Source organism: Heterocephalus glaber, unplaced genomic scaffold, assembly GCF_053883595.1.
Source record: "Heterocephalus glaber isolate CG9 unplaced genomic scaffold, H.glaber_assembly_v1.0 deba00001689, whole genome shotgun sequence".
Classification (NCBI taxonomy): domain Eukaryota; kingdom Metazoa; phylum Chordata; class Mammalia; order Rodentia; family Bathyergidae; genus Heterocephalus; species Heterocephalus glaber.
In genome coordinates this window covers 2,130,466-2,147,265 of record NW_028258414.1, presented here as the reverse complement: position 1 = coordinate 2,147,265, position 16,800 = coordinate 2,130,466, and the positions used below count along the sequence as shown (strand labels likewise).

General features: G+C 38.4%; 1 protein-coding gene across 4 annotated transcripts in view; it reads left to right on the top strand.

Annotated features, from left to right (window-relative positions):
- Positions 1–16,800, top strand: part of Adam10 (ADAM metallopeptidase domain 10) — a 125,504-nt gene that overhangs the window by 97,392 nt on the left and 11,312 nt on the right. For all 4 annotated transcript variants that reach the window (XM_004855733.3, XM_087198998.1, XM_087198999.1 and 1 more), the window contains 6 exons: positions 830–993; positions 6,082–6,265; positions 9,746–9,896; positions 10,951–11,134; positions 11,889–11,997; positions 12,554–12,774. In XM_004855733.3, the coding sequence (XP_004855790.1) occupies positions 830–993; positions 6,082–6,265; positions 9,746–9,896; positions 10,951–11,134; positions 11,889–11,997; positions 12,554–12,774 (1,013 nt within the window). The remainder of the gene's footprint in view (positions 1–829; positions 994–6,081; positions 6,266–9,745; positions 9,897–10,950; positions 11,135–11,888; positions 11,998–12,553; positions 12,775–16,800) is intronic.

Sequence of the window (16,800 nt, the reverse complement as noted above, 5' to 3'; positions counted from 1 at the left end):
GCACTCAGGAGATGGAGGCAGGAGGATCATTAGGAGTTTGAGGCCACCCTGGGCTACATAGTGAGTTCAAGGCCAGCCTGCACTATGTAGCAAGACCTTGTCTCAAAAAAAGTTATAAAATATAGCCAAGTGTTGCAGTATACACCTATGATCTCAACGCTCTCTTTTAACTCGCTTGGCATAATTATTTTCTTTTTTACAAAGAGAGGGTATATTACATCTCAGGACAGTGAATCACATACTCAGGTATGTTACTGTGTTTGTAGAAGTGCCTTTCTCAGCATCTACTTGAGACTATTTTGTTCATTTAACTTAACTTTGTTTCATTTAACTTAAATCAGTAGGTTTTTTTTTTAAAGATGAAAATGTATAGCCTTTGACTCTAAATATTGATATATTCAAATTTGAAGGAAGTGTAAATATTGTTTTGCTAAATTAAACAAATTTGAGGACAGTTTGAGGAGGAGCATTGTATAACATCTTTGTATTACTCCTGGGAATTTCTTCATGGGTACCACCAAAACTTTATTTGGAATGATTTCCTAATCTTGGACCAAAGAAGATTTTGAGTGTTTGGTACATTTGATTATCAGTTGTGTTTTGTTTGTTTGGTTTTTTTCTTTTTTTGGTACCGGGAATCAAACTCAGGACCTTGAGCTTATGAGACAGGCACGGTGTCACTGAGCTACCTCCCTGGCCCAATTACCAGTTGTACGTTAGGTTGAAAATATAAAATGTTTTAATTTAGCTGTTTAATTTAGTATTAGCTCTTTGGGGAGTGGAGTGGAATAGATAATTAATCTTTTTCTTCTTGTTGTTCTGAACATAGGAAGCTCTGGCGGAATCTGTGAAAAAAGTAAGCTCTATTCCGATGGTAAGAAGAAGTCCTTAAACACTGGAATTATTACCGTCCAGAACTATGGGTCTCATGTCCCTCCCAAAGTCTCTCACATAACTTTTGCTCATGAAGTTGGACATAACTTTGGATCTCCAGTAAGTATTGCTTAACTTTCAGATTTTTAAAACATTATTAGCCTTTTATTTTGAGCGATTTTTTTGTTTACAGTGAAAACAAATGTACGAACAAATATTGAGCGTCTGTATGCCGGAACACAGTACTATACTCAATGATATTTAAAAAGGAAGAAGATAGAATATTTGTAATTCAAATAAGAAATGTAAGCATAACAGTGTCAGAATTTTATGAAAGGAAGGAATTTTGTCTCGTCTATTTGGACAGAAGAATTGTCTGTATCTCTTGGTCTTAGGAGAATGTCTCATATATAATGCTTCAAATACCTTTGAGTGAGAATCCCTTTTCATTGTCTAAAGTACATTTAGAATCTTAAGCAAATTGTGCAATGACTTTTTTCCTTTGTTTTTGTTAAAGCATATTAAGATTTACTTGGATTTGTCTTTCTGCTGTAGAAGATTGGTATTTTAAAATCTTTTATTGTGATGAATTTCTAACACATGGAAGATAATTCACTTCATCTAGAATAGGGATTAGCAAATTCTTTCTTTAAAGGGCCTGATAGTAAATATTTTGGGGGCAGTATTTGGTTTTTGTTGAATATTCTTCTTCGTTGATTTTACAATCCTTTGACTATGAAAGCATCATTCTTAGTTGGCCTACCTGTGAGTCAAGAGTCAATAATGATCAAGATTTTTCCATTTTGGGGCAGGGGATTTAGCTCAGTGGTTCTGCCACTTGCCTTGCAAGCACAAGGTCCTGAGTTTGATCCCTGGTTCCAAAAAAAAAAAAAAGATTTTTCCATATCTACTTTGTATATTCTTTTTTCTCTCTTTTTTTTTTCCTAAGTTGTTTAAAGCAAAATAATCTATGCTTATATATTTTAGTATACATTTCTGAAAAAGTTGATTTTAATATAGCCACAATGTGATTATTATACTTAACAAAATTAATAGTGCTCTTTGATATCATCTAATACCTTGATCCATTATATTGATTCTTAAATGACCTAAAGATCAATACAACACAGAAATAGGAAATACTGAAAGATATTTTATATTTGTGATTTTGGTAGAGTTTCTTTTTTGTTTTTTTTGAGACAGGGTCTTCCTGTGTAGCCCAGGCTGGTCTTGAACTCCCAGCAAACCTCCTGCCTTAGCCTCTCAAGTTGGTGGGGTTACAGGCATGTGCCCAGCTAGAGCTTCTTAAAAGTGCCAAGTTTGGGAGAATTTCACTTGGAAACTGTATATCAACTCATTTTATTTGTACCTTATCACTTGTAAAAATTTTATTATTGAAAACTAATTTGTAGGGCCTGAGGGTATAGCTCAGTGGTAGAACACATGCTTAGCAGGCACAAGGCCCCAGGTTAATCCCTAGCAACAAAATACATACATACACACATAAATAAGTAGTATACTTGTGGTTAAATTCTGCAAATACACATCTCTGATTTCTTCAGGTTTGTAAAGTGTACTATTTCAGTAAGTTGCCTTTCCTCTTCTAAGTCCCACTCTGAAGTTAAGAGCTCATTATTTTTTGCGGGGATGGGTACCGGGGATCGAACTCGGGACCTCACACTTGTGAGGCAGGCGACGGAACCACTGAGCTAAACCCCCCAGCCCAAGAGCTCATTATTAAAACAATACGTGAGCTGGATTGTGGTACTGAATGCTTGTAATCCCAGCACTTGGGTGGCTGAGGCAGGAGGTTTGCAAATTTGAGGCTAGCCTAGGTTTCATAGTGGCTTTGAGTCCAGCCTGAGGCACATACATAGCAAGACCCTGTCTCAGAAAACAAACAAACAAAAAAAACCCTTAAATATTTGAGGTAAGCAGAGAACTGCTGCTTGTGGCGCTTGCATTTGCAGGTGCAGAGGAGGTCCTCCTTCTCTGTTAGCCCCCTTGGCCCCAGGCCTTGCCGGGGTAACTGCGCTACCCTGCCTCTTCTCCTGTCCGCTTGTTCCAAGCCTCTCACACTGCCTCTTCTCCTGTCCGCTTGTCCCAAGCCTCTCACACCTTGCTGTGCATATAAATCACCTGAGGACCTCAGAGTACAGATTCTCTTTCTGTAGGTCTGTGGGACTGCGGTTCTGTGTTTCAAACAGCACCGAGGTGGTGCTGCTGCATATCTGAGGACTTGGCATGGAGCAGGGAGTCCAGACCCCGGCACTTCCCCTGTCACTTTGTGCCTCCTCTGTTCCTGCCCAGGTGCTGGCCAGTTGTTTTTAGTACATTAGCCTTAGGTTATGTAGTGGTTATTGTTTAGTGGATAAATTGGTCCTCATTCTTTGCCTCCCTTGCTGTTTGCTCCTCCTCACTCACTGTGAATGACACGTACTCTAGTTTTTCATAATGCTGTAAATTCTACTATATGTACATAGTAGATGCTTAGCAGGTACTTATTAATTAGTAGTATGATCAGGCACAACTGTGTAGAATCCTGAACTTGTCTCCTTTGACATCTGTACTGAAGTCTTTGTCTTCCTGCTGTGTATCTGTACTGCGTCAGAGTTAGTTTCTCTTGAGTGGTTCACATTGGTTATATTTATTATCCTGTCTCAGATATTCATTGTGTACCTACTGTAAACTGCTTTATAAGCTTTGTGATAGAAAGTTGTAATAAAAAAATGAGACAGCTTTCTGTGTCTCAGTATGGACATTGCAATCTGTACTCACTTTCACCGGATTCATCTTTGTATAAATACGGTTCTAATTATGCCACTTCTTTTTAAAACCTATTTCTACTACCTGCTGATAGTGCTGACGTGATTTCCGGATCTTATCATTTAGTTTCCCATAAGTCAAGGCCCAGCCTGTTTCCTATGTTACCTCCTCCCTCCTCTGTCAAGTACTTCAGTCCTTCAGAACTTTCCTCCACCAGGAAGTCAGTTCCTTCCCCTCTTTGCCTTTGAAATCTTGGTCCCTGTTGTTCACATAGTGATTCTACCACTGGACATTCAACGAAAAGAAATAAATGGAAGATTTACAAAGAGTTAATGTATGTTTGGGAAAAAAGAGTTGTGTATGTTTGAAAAATGAACATTTGAAAAAAGATCAGTTGCAGTTTTATTTTTAATAGCAAAAATTTAAAACAGCTTAAATGGACCCACGATTGGAAAATACCACAGAATACGTTACAGTCATTTTAAAAGCCTTTCAGTGCTTTATACTTGAAGCTGAAACACAAACATAGCTGTATACATGGTAGAGTCCAAATTTTACACTAACATATGACAAAGCCACATACAAGTTATTTAGGAAATAGACCAAAATGTAAGCAATAATTATTGTAGGTCATAGATGACAATTGAATTTTCTTGATCTATTTTTTGATTTTCTAAATTTGTTGTAAGAATATTTTTTAATAGACAATAGTTTTTCTGTTTTCTTATCAAAGTAAGGTTATAGTTTCTTTGTGTGACTGTACGCTTGATTTGAACCCTCCCACATTTGGGTGGTCCAGTCAAAGTGACCTTTTTGTTCTGTTTTATTTGTATGCTTGTTTTTGTCCCTTATCTGAGGATGGCAGCAGATGTGCTGTTCATAACCCATTCCCCTTCTGCAGCTGCTAATGGTGTTCCATTCTAGCATCCTTGAGTAAGTCATGCTAGACAGATAGCTTGACATTTGCTGCTTTTTGTGGAATGTGAAAGCCTTGAGGGCTGGGACAGTGCTTGTTGCATCTTAATATTTTTATATATTTTAGTGCCTCCATGTAGCCTTGGACACTATTTATTGACTTGAAAGGTGACAAGGTATTCTGTGATGATGTCAAGAGTTGTACAATAGGGCCGGGGATTTAGCTCAGTGGTTTCGCCACCTGCTGCGCAAGCGCAAGGACCCTAGTTCAATCCCCAGTACCCCCCCAAAAAATACTGTACAATACTGGGATTTTCTCCCGTAAAATTTTAATGGTGAGAATAGTGCTAGTGCCATACTTTATCAGAAACCAACTGCATTATATAGAATGAAAACGTAAAGGTAGGTAATATTAGAGGATGATAGCGTTGTTAAATGCTTGTTTAGGTTCCTGAGAAAAGCAGGCGGTATCAGGAAGAATAACGGTGACAGTAGAGGTCACAGTTTTAATACAGGTAATTGCCTCAGCCTGAGGAGAAGAAAAGGAAAGTGATTTAGATGGACTCCCTTGGGGATTCTGCTTCTCTGTAGAGATAGGGTTGCTGAGTATTCAAAACAAGGTTTTATTTGAATAACTAGCATTCGAGAACTTATGCTTTTGTGAGGCCTGCTTGTTTTAATGCGTATTTCCAGGAGGGCTGGGCTGCTGGGGTCTGGTGGCATTCTGTTGCTTGACTTGTGTGCTGGTCACATGAGTGTTTTTACCGCTACGCTTTGGTACTCTGATACTTAAATGAAATCTATCAAAACCAAAAGCACTTCTGCACATACACTCACTCCTACACAGAACTTTGTCTCCTGTATTCTTTTTTGGGGGGGTACCAGGGATCGAACTTGGGACCTTGCACTTGTGAGGCAGGTGGGGGAACCACTGAGCTAAATCCCCAGCCCTGTCTCCTGTATTCTGAAAAGCAGTATTTTGATTTTATGCCTGGAGTTTTCTTCATTTAATTTAAAAATAGATCAGTGTGTTTTTTATCTCTGGTCAGCGTATTTGTTTTTCGTTATGTAGTAGTTCATAAGTTAGCTTAGATTGCTATTCTGTATACACAGCCTTATGCTAGTCTCCTTTGTTTGCCTACTTTTGCCTTCTCTGAACTAGTCATAGCATGTAATTTAGTGTATATTTTAAAGAATACTTAGTAGTTTTGAAGTATTTTATATTACTATTTCTACTTTTAAAAGTAAATATTTAATAGACTTTTGTGACAATTTGTCCTCAATTCTAGTTCCTATTTACAAAGCTATAAATTGCTGTGGCTAGACCTCCATGATTTTTCTCCTTTTCTAAGACAGTGGCCTCTAACACAGAAAATTGTTTTCCTGCTCATAATCTAAAACAATTGTAATATCCTTTCTAACAGAATCTGTGGCTTCCTTTGTTCTTCTGATGAGAAAATTATATTTAATAAGATGACCTGAAAACCCTGTTTGATTTCCTGTTTATGTAACTATTCTGTTTGACAGCATGATTCTGGAACAGAGTGCACACCAGGAGAATCTAAGAATTTAGGACAAAAAGAAAATGGCAATTACATCATGTATGCGAGAGCAACATCTGGGGACAAACTTAACAACAATAAATTCTCACTCTGTAGTATTAGAAATATAAGCCAAGTTCTTGAGAAGAAGAGAAACAACTGTTTTGTTGGTATGTATATTTTCCCAATGTTTTACTTTGAACATTTTCAGACATTCAGAAAAAGGATTACACAGTGAGCACTCTTGTATTCATTGCCTATATTTTATAGTTAACACTTTGCTGTATTGTCTTTATCACATACTTATTAATCTGTCCATCCCTCAGTCCATCTTTTTCGTTGCAGTTTAAAGGTGCAGACATCTGTCTGTCTGTCTTTCCTTTTGGTGCTGGGGATTAAATTTAGGGCCTTGCACATGCTAGCAAGTGTTGTGCCACTGAACTACATCTCCAGCACGTTTTAGTTTTTGTTCTTAGATGAGTTCTAGGGTAAGTTGCTCAGGCTGGCCTTGAACTTGAACCTCCTACCTCAGCCTCTCAAGTAATTTGGGATTACAGGGGTGCAGCACAGTGCTTGGCTGAAGTTCTGTTTTTGTTTTTTACATAAGTGAAATGCACAGATGTGAAGTGCACCATTTGAGGAACTTTTTAAGTAGTGTATGCCATTCATATTCACTCTCCAGGCAAATTGATTTAGCAAAAAGCAAATCAGTGGTCATAAGGGTTATAGAAAGTATGGAATTGGGAGATACAGAGTTTTTTTTTCTTTCAAAAAGAATATTGGATTTTACTGTGACATTTTCTTATACATCTAATCAGTTCTGATGAATCCATTTACCTACACAAACTAAGCAGCTATCAAGATACAGAACATTTCTATCATCCAAGAAAGCTTCTATTTTCCTTCCCAGCTGCTGGCCCCAGCACACTCCCAGAGGTGACTGCTAGCTGATTTATTTCACTATGTAATGATTTTGCCGTTTAAAACTGTGTGTAAGTGGAACTGTACAGTTGTATCTTTTTTGTGGAAGGCTACTTTTAGTGTGGATTCTGTTTCATCATTAGTGTCTCCTCGGCATTGCCCTGTGGTGTTGCCTTGTGTGAATGTGCCCTGCTGTGCTCGTCCGCTCCCCTGTTGGTGAGTGCTCACCTTTGCTCTCCTGGCTAAGAAGTCTAAAGGTGCCAGGAAATTCTTGTATTATTCTTATTGTTATTATTGTAAAATAGATTTAACATAAAATTTGCCATTTTAACCAACTCAAGTGTACAGTTCACTGACATTAATTGCTTGCACAGTGTTTTGTAATCATCACTGTTACCTCTTTCCAAATTGTTTCTCAGTACTAGAATTCCTTATCTATTAAAAAGCTGCTTGCTCCTCCCTTCAACCCCTCTTAACTTCTACCTTACTTTCTGTCTCTATGAGTTACCCTACTGTAGGTACCCCATTCAAGCGGGATCACACAGGGCTGGTTTTTCTGTGTCTAGCTTATTTCTCGTAGCAAATTTCTAAGGTTTATCCATGTGATAGGATGTACCAGAACTCTCTTCCTTTATGGGTGTATAATACTCTGTTGTGTATAATATCACGGTTTAGTTTTCCACTTACCTGTTATGATCTCTTGTGGCAATTAATATATTCTAAGTATTCTATCTTGTCTTAAAGTTTTTTCATGTGTTTTTGTTCTTTTTCACAAGATTATAAATTACGTGACTACAAACAGGCCCGTTCACCTTTGCACATGAAAAGAGGGGTTAAATAAGCATTGAGAAAGGTTTCTAGATAAGGCTGGCCTTTTGTTTTTATTGGAATTTTTATTGAGATAATTATAGACTTGCATATAGGTACAGGAAGCAGTAGGCTCTCTGTACCATTCACCAGGTTTCACCCACTTGTGAGATCTTACAAAACCACAGTGCGGTCATTGACACGTGGGAGCCACAGGTCTTATTCGGATTTTCCCAGTTTTGCTCTCCCTTCTCTGTGTGTTTTTAGTTATAAGCAACTTTGTCAGTGGGGAGGTTTTGTATTTCCCACTGCCCAGTTGAGGTTCAGAGCAGCCCCATCCACACAGGTCTGCTTGGGGCTACTCATCTGTAGCTGCCCTTGTCTGTTCCTGCTGTGCCTTCCGGACCCCTGACCTCTTCACTTCCAAATTTTGTCACTTCAGAAATGTTATATAAATGTAATCATATAGTACATAACCTTTTGGGTTGTCTTTCTTCACTTGCATAATTCCCTGGAGATTCATCTAAATTGTTTGTTATTCTCTCGTGTTGCTAAGTAGTATTCAGGGTATGTGTGGAACAGTTAACCATTCACCTGTGGAAGGACATGGGGCTCTCTCCAGTTTTCGGCTGGTGTGAATAAAGCAACTGTAAACATTCATGTACAGGGTTTTTGTGTGAGTGTAATTTTTTGTTTCTTTGAGATAAATGCCCCCAAATCTACTTAGTGGACTGTACACAGCAGCAACTCTTTTGTGCAACACTACCACATGCTTTGCAGGATGCCTGTACTATTTTCTCTTCTCACCAGCAATGTATGAATGATCTAGTCTCTCTTCATTTTTACCACCAATGTGCTTTCACTGTATTTTAAGTCATTCTGATAGGAATGTGGTGTTGTTTTTTGTTTGTTTGTTTTGAGACAGTGTCTTGCTATGTAACCCAAGCTGGCCTCAAACTTGTGATTCTCCCACCTCAGCCTCCCAAATGCTGCCATTACAGACATGTGCCATTATGCCCAGCTTATTTTTCAGGATTTTAACTTGCATTTCTCTGATGACTAATGGTGTTGAACATCTTTTCATGAGCTTATTTACTATCTATGTCTTCTTTGGTAAAATGTCTTTTTTTTGGCCATTTCTAATGGATTTTTTTTTCCTATTGAGTTTTGAAATTGTTTATGTAGTCTAGATACTAATCACTTGTCAGATATTAGTTTGCAAATATTTTCTCTCTGGGTGTAGCTTATCTTTTCATTCTTCTTACAGAGTCTGGCCTTTTCTTTTAAAGGCTTCTTTTTCTTTAAAAAGAATAGATTGAAATTACATTGATATTACCATCTTTATTATTACCAGTGGTTATTTTTCTTTTGTTTTTAATATAGCAGTACTATGTAGATTATAGATTCTTTATTTGTAAATTGAGTTACCATAGTAAACTTGCTGATTGAAGTTGACTTTTAAAATGATCAGGCTGAGGGCCGGGGATTGGTTTCGCTGCCTACCGCGCAAGTGCGAGGACCCGAGTTTGATCCCCGGTACCAAAAAAAAAAGATCAGGCTGAGCTGAGCATGGGGGTGCATCCTGTAATCCTAGCAGTGCAGCCAGTACTGCTTCAGAGGTATTACAAGAGATAAAGAAATGCATTAACTCCTTAAGTTATAGTGAAATATGTACCCAGTACAATTTTTGCATTTAAATAGTACCTTTTCCATGTATTTCAGCTGTTAGCAAACAGATGAGTAAATTCTTTGTGAGATGAAAGTTAATGTGTGTCAAATACCTCATGCACTTTCTATCATTTTTCCTGTACCCATTCACCAGTTTTCCTTTGTCCCTTTGTTATGAAGCTCTTTGTAAAGAATTGGTGAGTTTTAAACAGAGTTCAAGTGGAGCGCTGACCTTGTCTTGTGGGTCTTCTCAGAGTCCGGCCAGCCCATCTGCGGGAATGGGATGGTGGAGCAGGGAGAGGAGTGTGACTGCGGCTACAGCGACCAATGCAAGGACGAGTGCTGCTTCGATGCCAACCAGCCGGTGGGGAAGAAGTGCAAGCTGAAGCCTGGAAAGCAGTGCAGGTAGCTCACGGAGCTCGGCCGCCTTCCACCTGCGCCCCTGCCAAGGCCCCTGAAAGCAGCGACCGACCGACGGCAGATTTGTAACTGAGATGAAGAGATGCATGGGGCTTTGGAGCTTTGTCTTTATCTGTTGTGCTGTTTTATTTATTTTTCTAAACTGGCATCTAGTACGCTGTCAGTGGCAGTTTGAAGTACCCATAATCAGTAAGGTGGCTGTTAAAAGGACACAAAAAGGCTGCTCATTAGAATATATATAACTTGCTCTTAACTTTAAAAATGCAGGTATCTTCCGTATTTTTAGAATCTTAACTTTCAGTATGTAGGTAATTACAGAGTACATACACTTTGTGACTTAGGCTCATACAGTTATTTCACTTGTCAAATTACTTCAGTGGTGATAGATTATAAGCAATAAACTGTAGTATTACAGTATTTTTAAATGGCCAGTCCATGTATTTTAGTTGATTGTAGCATAAAAATGAGAAAAACTGATAAATTGACTAGTGTATAATGTAGTTGTGAGTAAACACTGATAAGTTCCTTAATATTAAATCCATCCTCCATTATAGCATTCCACAAAAGGCAGCTACAGGAAGAATGCTGAGTATAGTATGCTCTGACTGTAAAAACTAGGTGCTTATCCTACCATTTTCCTATACTTAGTATAATGTTCAAACATAGTAGCTTCTTTTTACCATATTTAAAGCTGTGTACCAGTAGCATACGTAACAATTTTTTTGGGTCATTTTACTTATTTTTTTGGAACCAGGGATTGAACTTGGGTCCTTGTGCCTGCGGGGCAGGCGGCGGAAACACTGAGCTAAATCCCTGGCCCAGCATACTTATAATTTAAAAGATGAGATTTGTGATTTAAAAATCAGGGCCAGAGGCTGGGGATTTAGCTCAGTGTTTCTGCCGCCTGCCCTGCAAGTGCAAGGAGCCTAGTTCAATCCCTGGTACCAAAAGAAAAAAGAAAAAGAAAAATCAGGACCATCTTAGTATCTAGAAAATACCTGGTAATTTACTTTGTTTAATCACTTAATGTTTCTTCCAGTCCAAGCCAAGGTCCCTGCTGTACGGCACAGTGTACATTCAAGTCCAAGTCTGAGAAGTGTCGGGACGATTCCGATTGTGCGAGAGAAGGGATATGTAACGGCGTCACAGCTCTGTGCCCGGCGTCTGATCCTAAACCAAACTTTACAGACTGTAACAGGCATACACAAGTGTGCATTAATGGGGTAAGCATTTCATTTTATTGTTTTTAAATTTAATTTTATAGAACCTACTTTTTCAGAATAATTGTTGACACTTAAAGCTACATAAAGTAATTAATCTTGGTCTCTGTTTCAGTAGTATCCCTATCTGTTTCCCACAAAGCCAGGGATATATTAAGTGGCGCAAGCACCTGATGGCATTCAGTTAGCTACTGATCTGCCTTTCATCTTCCCAGCGATGTGTGTTCAGTATTCCCTGGAGAAACAGCAGAGCCGCTAGGCATGTGACTTTGTCTATACTGCTTTTAAGTTTTATAAATTAATATTTCAGTTGCCTAAATAAAAGAACTCTTCTAGTCACTTTCTCTGAATGTGAAGCCTTTAAAGCTTTCATGGCTATCACTTTTGTCCACATGAAGAAAATTTCATTTTTCTCTGCTTATAGAGGAGCCACGATAGCCAACATGAAGTTGATGCTCATCTGATCTTTTTCTCTGCTTTTGTTCGAGTTTAGTTTTTTTTGTTGCCACTGCCTTTTAAAAAATGTGTTTATATGATCAAGTTCTAATTCATCTATGTGTTTTGTTTTGTGGTGCTGGGGATTGAACTCAAGGCCTTGTACATGCCAGGCAAGCACTGTGCCACTGAGCCACATTCCCCCAGTCTGTGTTTGTTTTGTTGTACTTCCACTTAATTATTTTGACATTGGAATCCTGTACCTGTCTGTGAATAATAGGCCTGGCGGCACAGGGATGAAATAACTTGTCTTTTGTTCCAGCAATGTGCAGGCTCCATCTGTGAGAAGTACGACTTGGAGGAGTGTACCTGTGCCAGTTCTGATGGCAAAGATGACAAAGAGTTATGCCATGTCTGCTGCATGAAGAAAAGTAAGGCTTTTAAAATACAAGAGTGTATTTTTTTTTTTTGGTACTGGGGATCGAACTTGGGTCCTTGCGCTTGCGCAGCAGGTGGGGGAAACCACTGAGCTAAATCCCCAGCCCTAAAATACAAGAGTGTAAAGTCTTTCATAAACCATCATTTTCTCCCAAATTTTAACCATTGCACTTTGACATATAGTCTGGGCAGGTAGTTTCCAGCTAAATCTGTCTTCTTGAGAAAGTTTAAATATAACACAGCATTTTGTCTGAAGTAAAACGATCCCTACAACGTTTTTAAGTGACACACTAGACAAAGCATTACTTTGTATAAACAGAATTTGAAGAGTTTAAACCCTTTGCAGGTACTAAGTCAAGACTTACTGTTGTTTGCTTCTGTTGTAACATTGAAGGTGAATTATTAATGGCATTATCCTGCAGAACTAGGGAAGGCTATTTAACATGTCATGGTATTGATTTTAGGCAGTTTCTTCTTCCCCGTTGTCTTTCCCCAACTGGTCCATTAGGAAACCTGATCTTCAGCTAACCCTTGACACTTCTCTTCCAGTGGACCCTTCAACCTGTGCCAGCACAGGGTCTGTGCAGTGGAGCAAGCATTTCAGCGGTCGCACCATCACCCTGCAGCCTGGGTCTCCTTGCAATGATTTCAGAGGCTACTGTGATGTTTTCATGCGGTGTAGATTAGTGGATGCTGATGGTCCTCTAGCTAGGCTTAAAAAAGCAATTTTTAGTCCACAACTCTATGAAAACATTGCTGAATGGATTGTGGTAAGTATAGTTTTTATTTTTCAGTTAAAAAAAATTTTTAGTTTCTTTTTTTATTATATGTTTGCAGTACATAATAATTACATTCTGGGAGGTTAGTACATATATATATTGCATCTTAAGGATTGTGATGAGTATAGTTAAATTTATAAAGAAAACTTAAAATGGTTGTACCTTAATTTTCTAGGCCAGAGGTTACCTACCAATCTGGGAAAATCATGTGTTTCCGGTTTATGCTAACATTTCTTTGTTTGAAGATTTTAAATATCCCTGGTTACTATTTTCCTCTGAACTGATTAGACCTCCACCTGTGTGTCCCTTGTAGCTTAGTGAGGAGGTGCCAGGAGCCGTTGTGTTTCCCTGTGCTCCTTGGACGGGTTCTCTCCTGGATGGGTGACCCCCTCTCGTCCCTGTGAGAGGGAATTTCTATGGACCTTTTTCTGCAAGCTGTTTTGGAAAGTCTTGCTTGCTTTTCATACTTCTCGCTTCTCTCAGCATGACAGGGAACCAGCTGTGGGTTCTACTTCGCTGAACAGGATCGATGAGAGAGAAATTGGTGATTTTCTGAAGATTTTGTCTGATCTTTCAGTCTGATTTCTGGGTCTTCATCTTGTCTTTGATAGCAGATGTTGCTAAGGGTAGATGTTGATGCAGAGCCATTGCAGATCCGTTCATGATTACAGATATCCTACATTAGTCCATGGAACTGGACCTAAACTATTTATGCTGAAGATTGCAATTTTTTGAGTTTTTGCATGAAATTCATGTATATTACGTAGAAAAATCCAAGGAACAAGAATTTGAAGAGAAAAAATTTCGTTATGTTTTGTTGTAATGGGCATTCCAAAAATGGAACACTAGACATTGAAGGCTTAATTTTTCCAGTCCATCACCTTAACCACTCGGCCACGACTACTGAAGGGTTAATTTTTAAGCACATGCTTCTCCAAATTGTAAAAATATTGAATAACTGCCTCAGCTCACTTAGTGTCCGTGCATTCTGAATGATTGTATTAAAGTTTCTGTAGGAAGTGGTGTGTTTGGGAATGTGCTTACCTGAACTGAATGTAGCTTGCTTTGGAAGTTGGCTTAGAGGTCACATGCCCTCCATTTCCCAAATTTTTTTTTTATTGTATGTTTGTCTGTATGTCTGTATGTGTGTGTATGCTTGGGAATAAGGAGACCTTGAAAATACAAAACAGTATTTGTATGGGATGTCAGCCCTTTGAGTACTCTTCCAGTAACACTTTGCAATTAAAATTTTTTAGTTATCTCCAGCATTAGGTGGGTGTTTATTATACATAGGAGAATAGCTTGCATGTTATAACAGTGTGTGACTTCACGTATGTAGTGACTGAATATAGGGGAACTCATTGGAATTGGAGTTAGGAGATATAGTTTCAAATCAGATAATTGGATATTTGACTTAAGTCTCCTTAAAACACAGTATGTTCCTCATCTTTATATTCCTCTGGTTGTTGCATAATCAATGTTCAGTGAATGTCTGGAAAGCCGAGGGGCCCTTCTAGCGCCATGGTATGGTGGAAGGAGGCCATGTCTGGCAGTTGCTTAAGGGTTCAGATCGTCTTTCTTACATTTATCGAGTCTGTGATTTCAAGCTGCTTGCCTTTCTTGGCTTTTTATTTAAATTTTAAAATTTTTAATTTTTTGGTACTGAGGATCGAACTCAGGACCTTATACTTGTGAGGCAGGCAGCGGCACCACTGAGCTAAATCCCCAGCCCTTGGGTTTTTAATTTCTCTGTTTTTCAACTCAGATCCAGTTATTTTTCAACTTTTTTCCCTTTCTTTTTTTAATAAGAGTAAGCTATTATCAGGTATACTCATATACTACAGAGGGCAATATATACAGGGAAAAAAATATCTTAAGGAGATCTTAGAGTTATATTCTACTGAGTCTATGTTGTGTTAGATATTCTAGTTCTAGTTACTATGTCATATAATCTCAGCTTTCTTGATTTTTTTTTTTTTTTGAGATTGGTCTCAAACTCCAGGGCTCAAGGGATCCTCCTGCCTCAGCCTGCCAAGTAGCTGAGTAGGAATGCCAAGTAGGAATGTACCACTGTGCTTGGTTTGAACATAATATTTTTCACTTTTCATTGTATCTTAATTTCAATTCAATGACTTATTTATTTATTTTACTTTTGAAATGGGATCTCACTATGTATTCCAGGCTGGCCTTGAACTCACTTTTGTAGCCCAGGCTGTCCTCAAATTTGCAGCAGTCCTCCTGCCTCAGCCTCCCCAGTCCTGGAATTATAGGCATGTGCCACCATGCCCAACTCATTTAGAATTTTAACAGCTTATTTGTTCTCACTTTAAAAATATTTAGTAGAGGGGCTGGGGATTTATTTAGTTCAGTGGTTTTGCCGCCTGCTGTGCAAGCACAAGGACCTGAGTTTGATCCCTGGTACCAAAAAAATAAAATAAAATAAAAATATTTAGTAGAGTTGATCTTTGAGGTATTGTAAAACCTTTTTCATATTTTAAGTTAGTGAATTTAATGAAATACTTCTCTCAATGAATTAGTAACATGAAATTGTTTCTTGAGTTGAGGAATTGATGGACTAGGCACCTCTGGTGTTGATGCAGTTTGTCTTAAGTAAATGTGAACTAGAAGCAAAACATTTATTGGTACATTTTAGATACACGCAATGACAGCATTTGTCATAGGAAATTTGTACCTCTGCATGATACATCTTTCTGCTTCTTTTTTTCCCATCCCCCCTTCCTTTGACCTCTCTTCCCCTCCTTATTTACAAAAGCTTTGTTTCCATTTTTTTTCCTTCTATTCTCTTTTTTCTTGTTCCCTTCTTTCCTCCCCTGGCCTTGTTCCCCTTCTCATTTGAACATTTTCTTCTCATTTCCCAGGATCTGTTATACATTTTGGTTCTTATTTCCATTTTCAGTTTCTCATACCAGAGAAACAGTATGGTATTTAAACATAGCACATGCTGTTATATTGTCATTGGATTTGATGTGCTGCTCTTCCACATAGCCTTGTCCCCTAAAGCCTGAAGACCAGGCTCTAACCAGGTCAGGCAATGAGATCACAAATGGCAGGTTGGTCTCCTTTCCTTGTGTGCAGAGCTCACAGCGAGCAGGATTTATTTTGTAGCGTTTGTAGTTTGTGGTCTGGCTTTCATCATCCCAGGGCAGTATTATTCTAGTTGGTAATGGAGGCTGTTGAGATGCTCTGGTATGAGTAAGAAGCTAAGGGAGAGGCAAGAGGTTAGTTTGACTGCCTCTGCTCTCCAGTACTGCCTCGTGGCTTTTTGTGTCCTTTTGATGGAACTTTTCTCCTGCAGGGTAGTGTAGGCAGACCCTTAACAGTGCAGTGCTTCCTGGCACGGTCAGCTGACTGTGCTACTATTGGCATGGAAATGATACTTTTCTGTGGAAGAGTTGTTTTTGACAACTGTGTTTAGGTCTTTTCAAAATATATTCCTTGTGTTTGCTGAATACCTACTGTGTTCCTGGCTAGGAGACAGTGATAAACTTACATCCTTTAGATTTCTGAAGGAGTCATCTGGTTCTTAAGAAGTTTGAGAGCATTCACTACTACATCTCTTGTGACCACAAATCTATCTCCTTTTCTTTTAAATGGGAGTTGGGAGGAGCATTAGTAATTCTTCCAGGGAAATGGGGGGGATTAGTAATTCTTCCACAGGAATGGGGGGCATTAGTAATTCTTTCTTCATTTCCTCCATAGCTGATGTGTTCTCATTTTTGACATCATTTGCGTTAGGCTTGATATTTCAGAAAACCATCTTTTACCTTTTTTCAGATTTATCATTGTGTGCCTTTTTTTTCCTCCTCCCTTTTATTTCTTGTTATTTTGTGGGTTTTTAAAAATCTGTTCAGATTTATCAAGAGTTTGATGTTTTTTTAACAAGAATCATTGTTTTCTCATTTTGACTTATTTTTTCCTATATTTGCTCTAATATTGTGAATTTAAGTATTAGTACCTAATGTTCTTTTCGAATGAAAGGTTTAGAGCAGTGTTTCC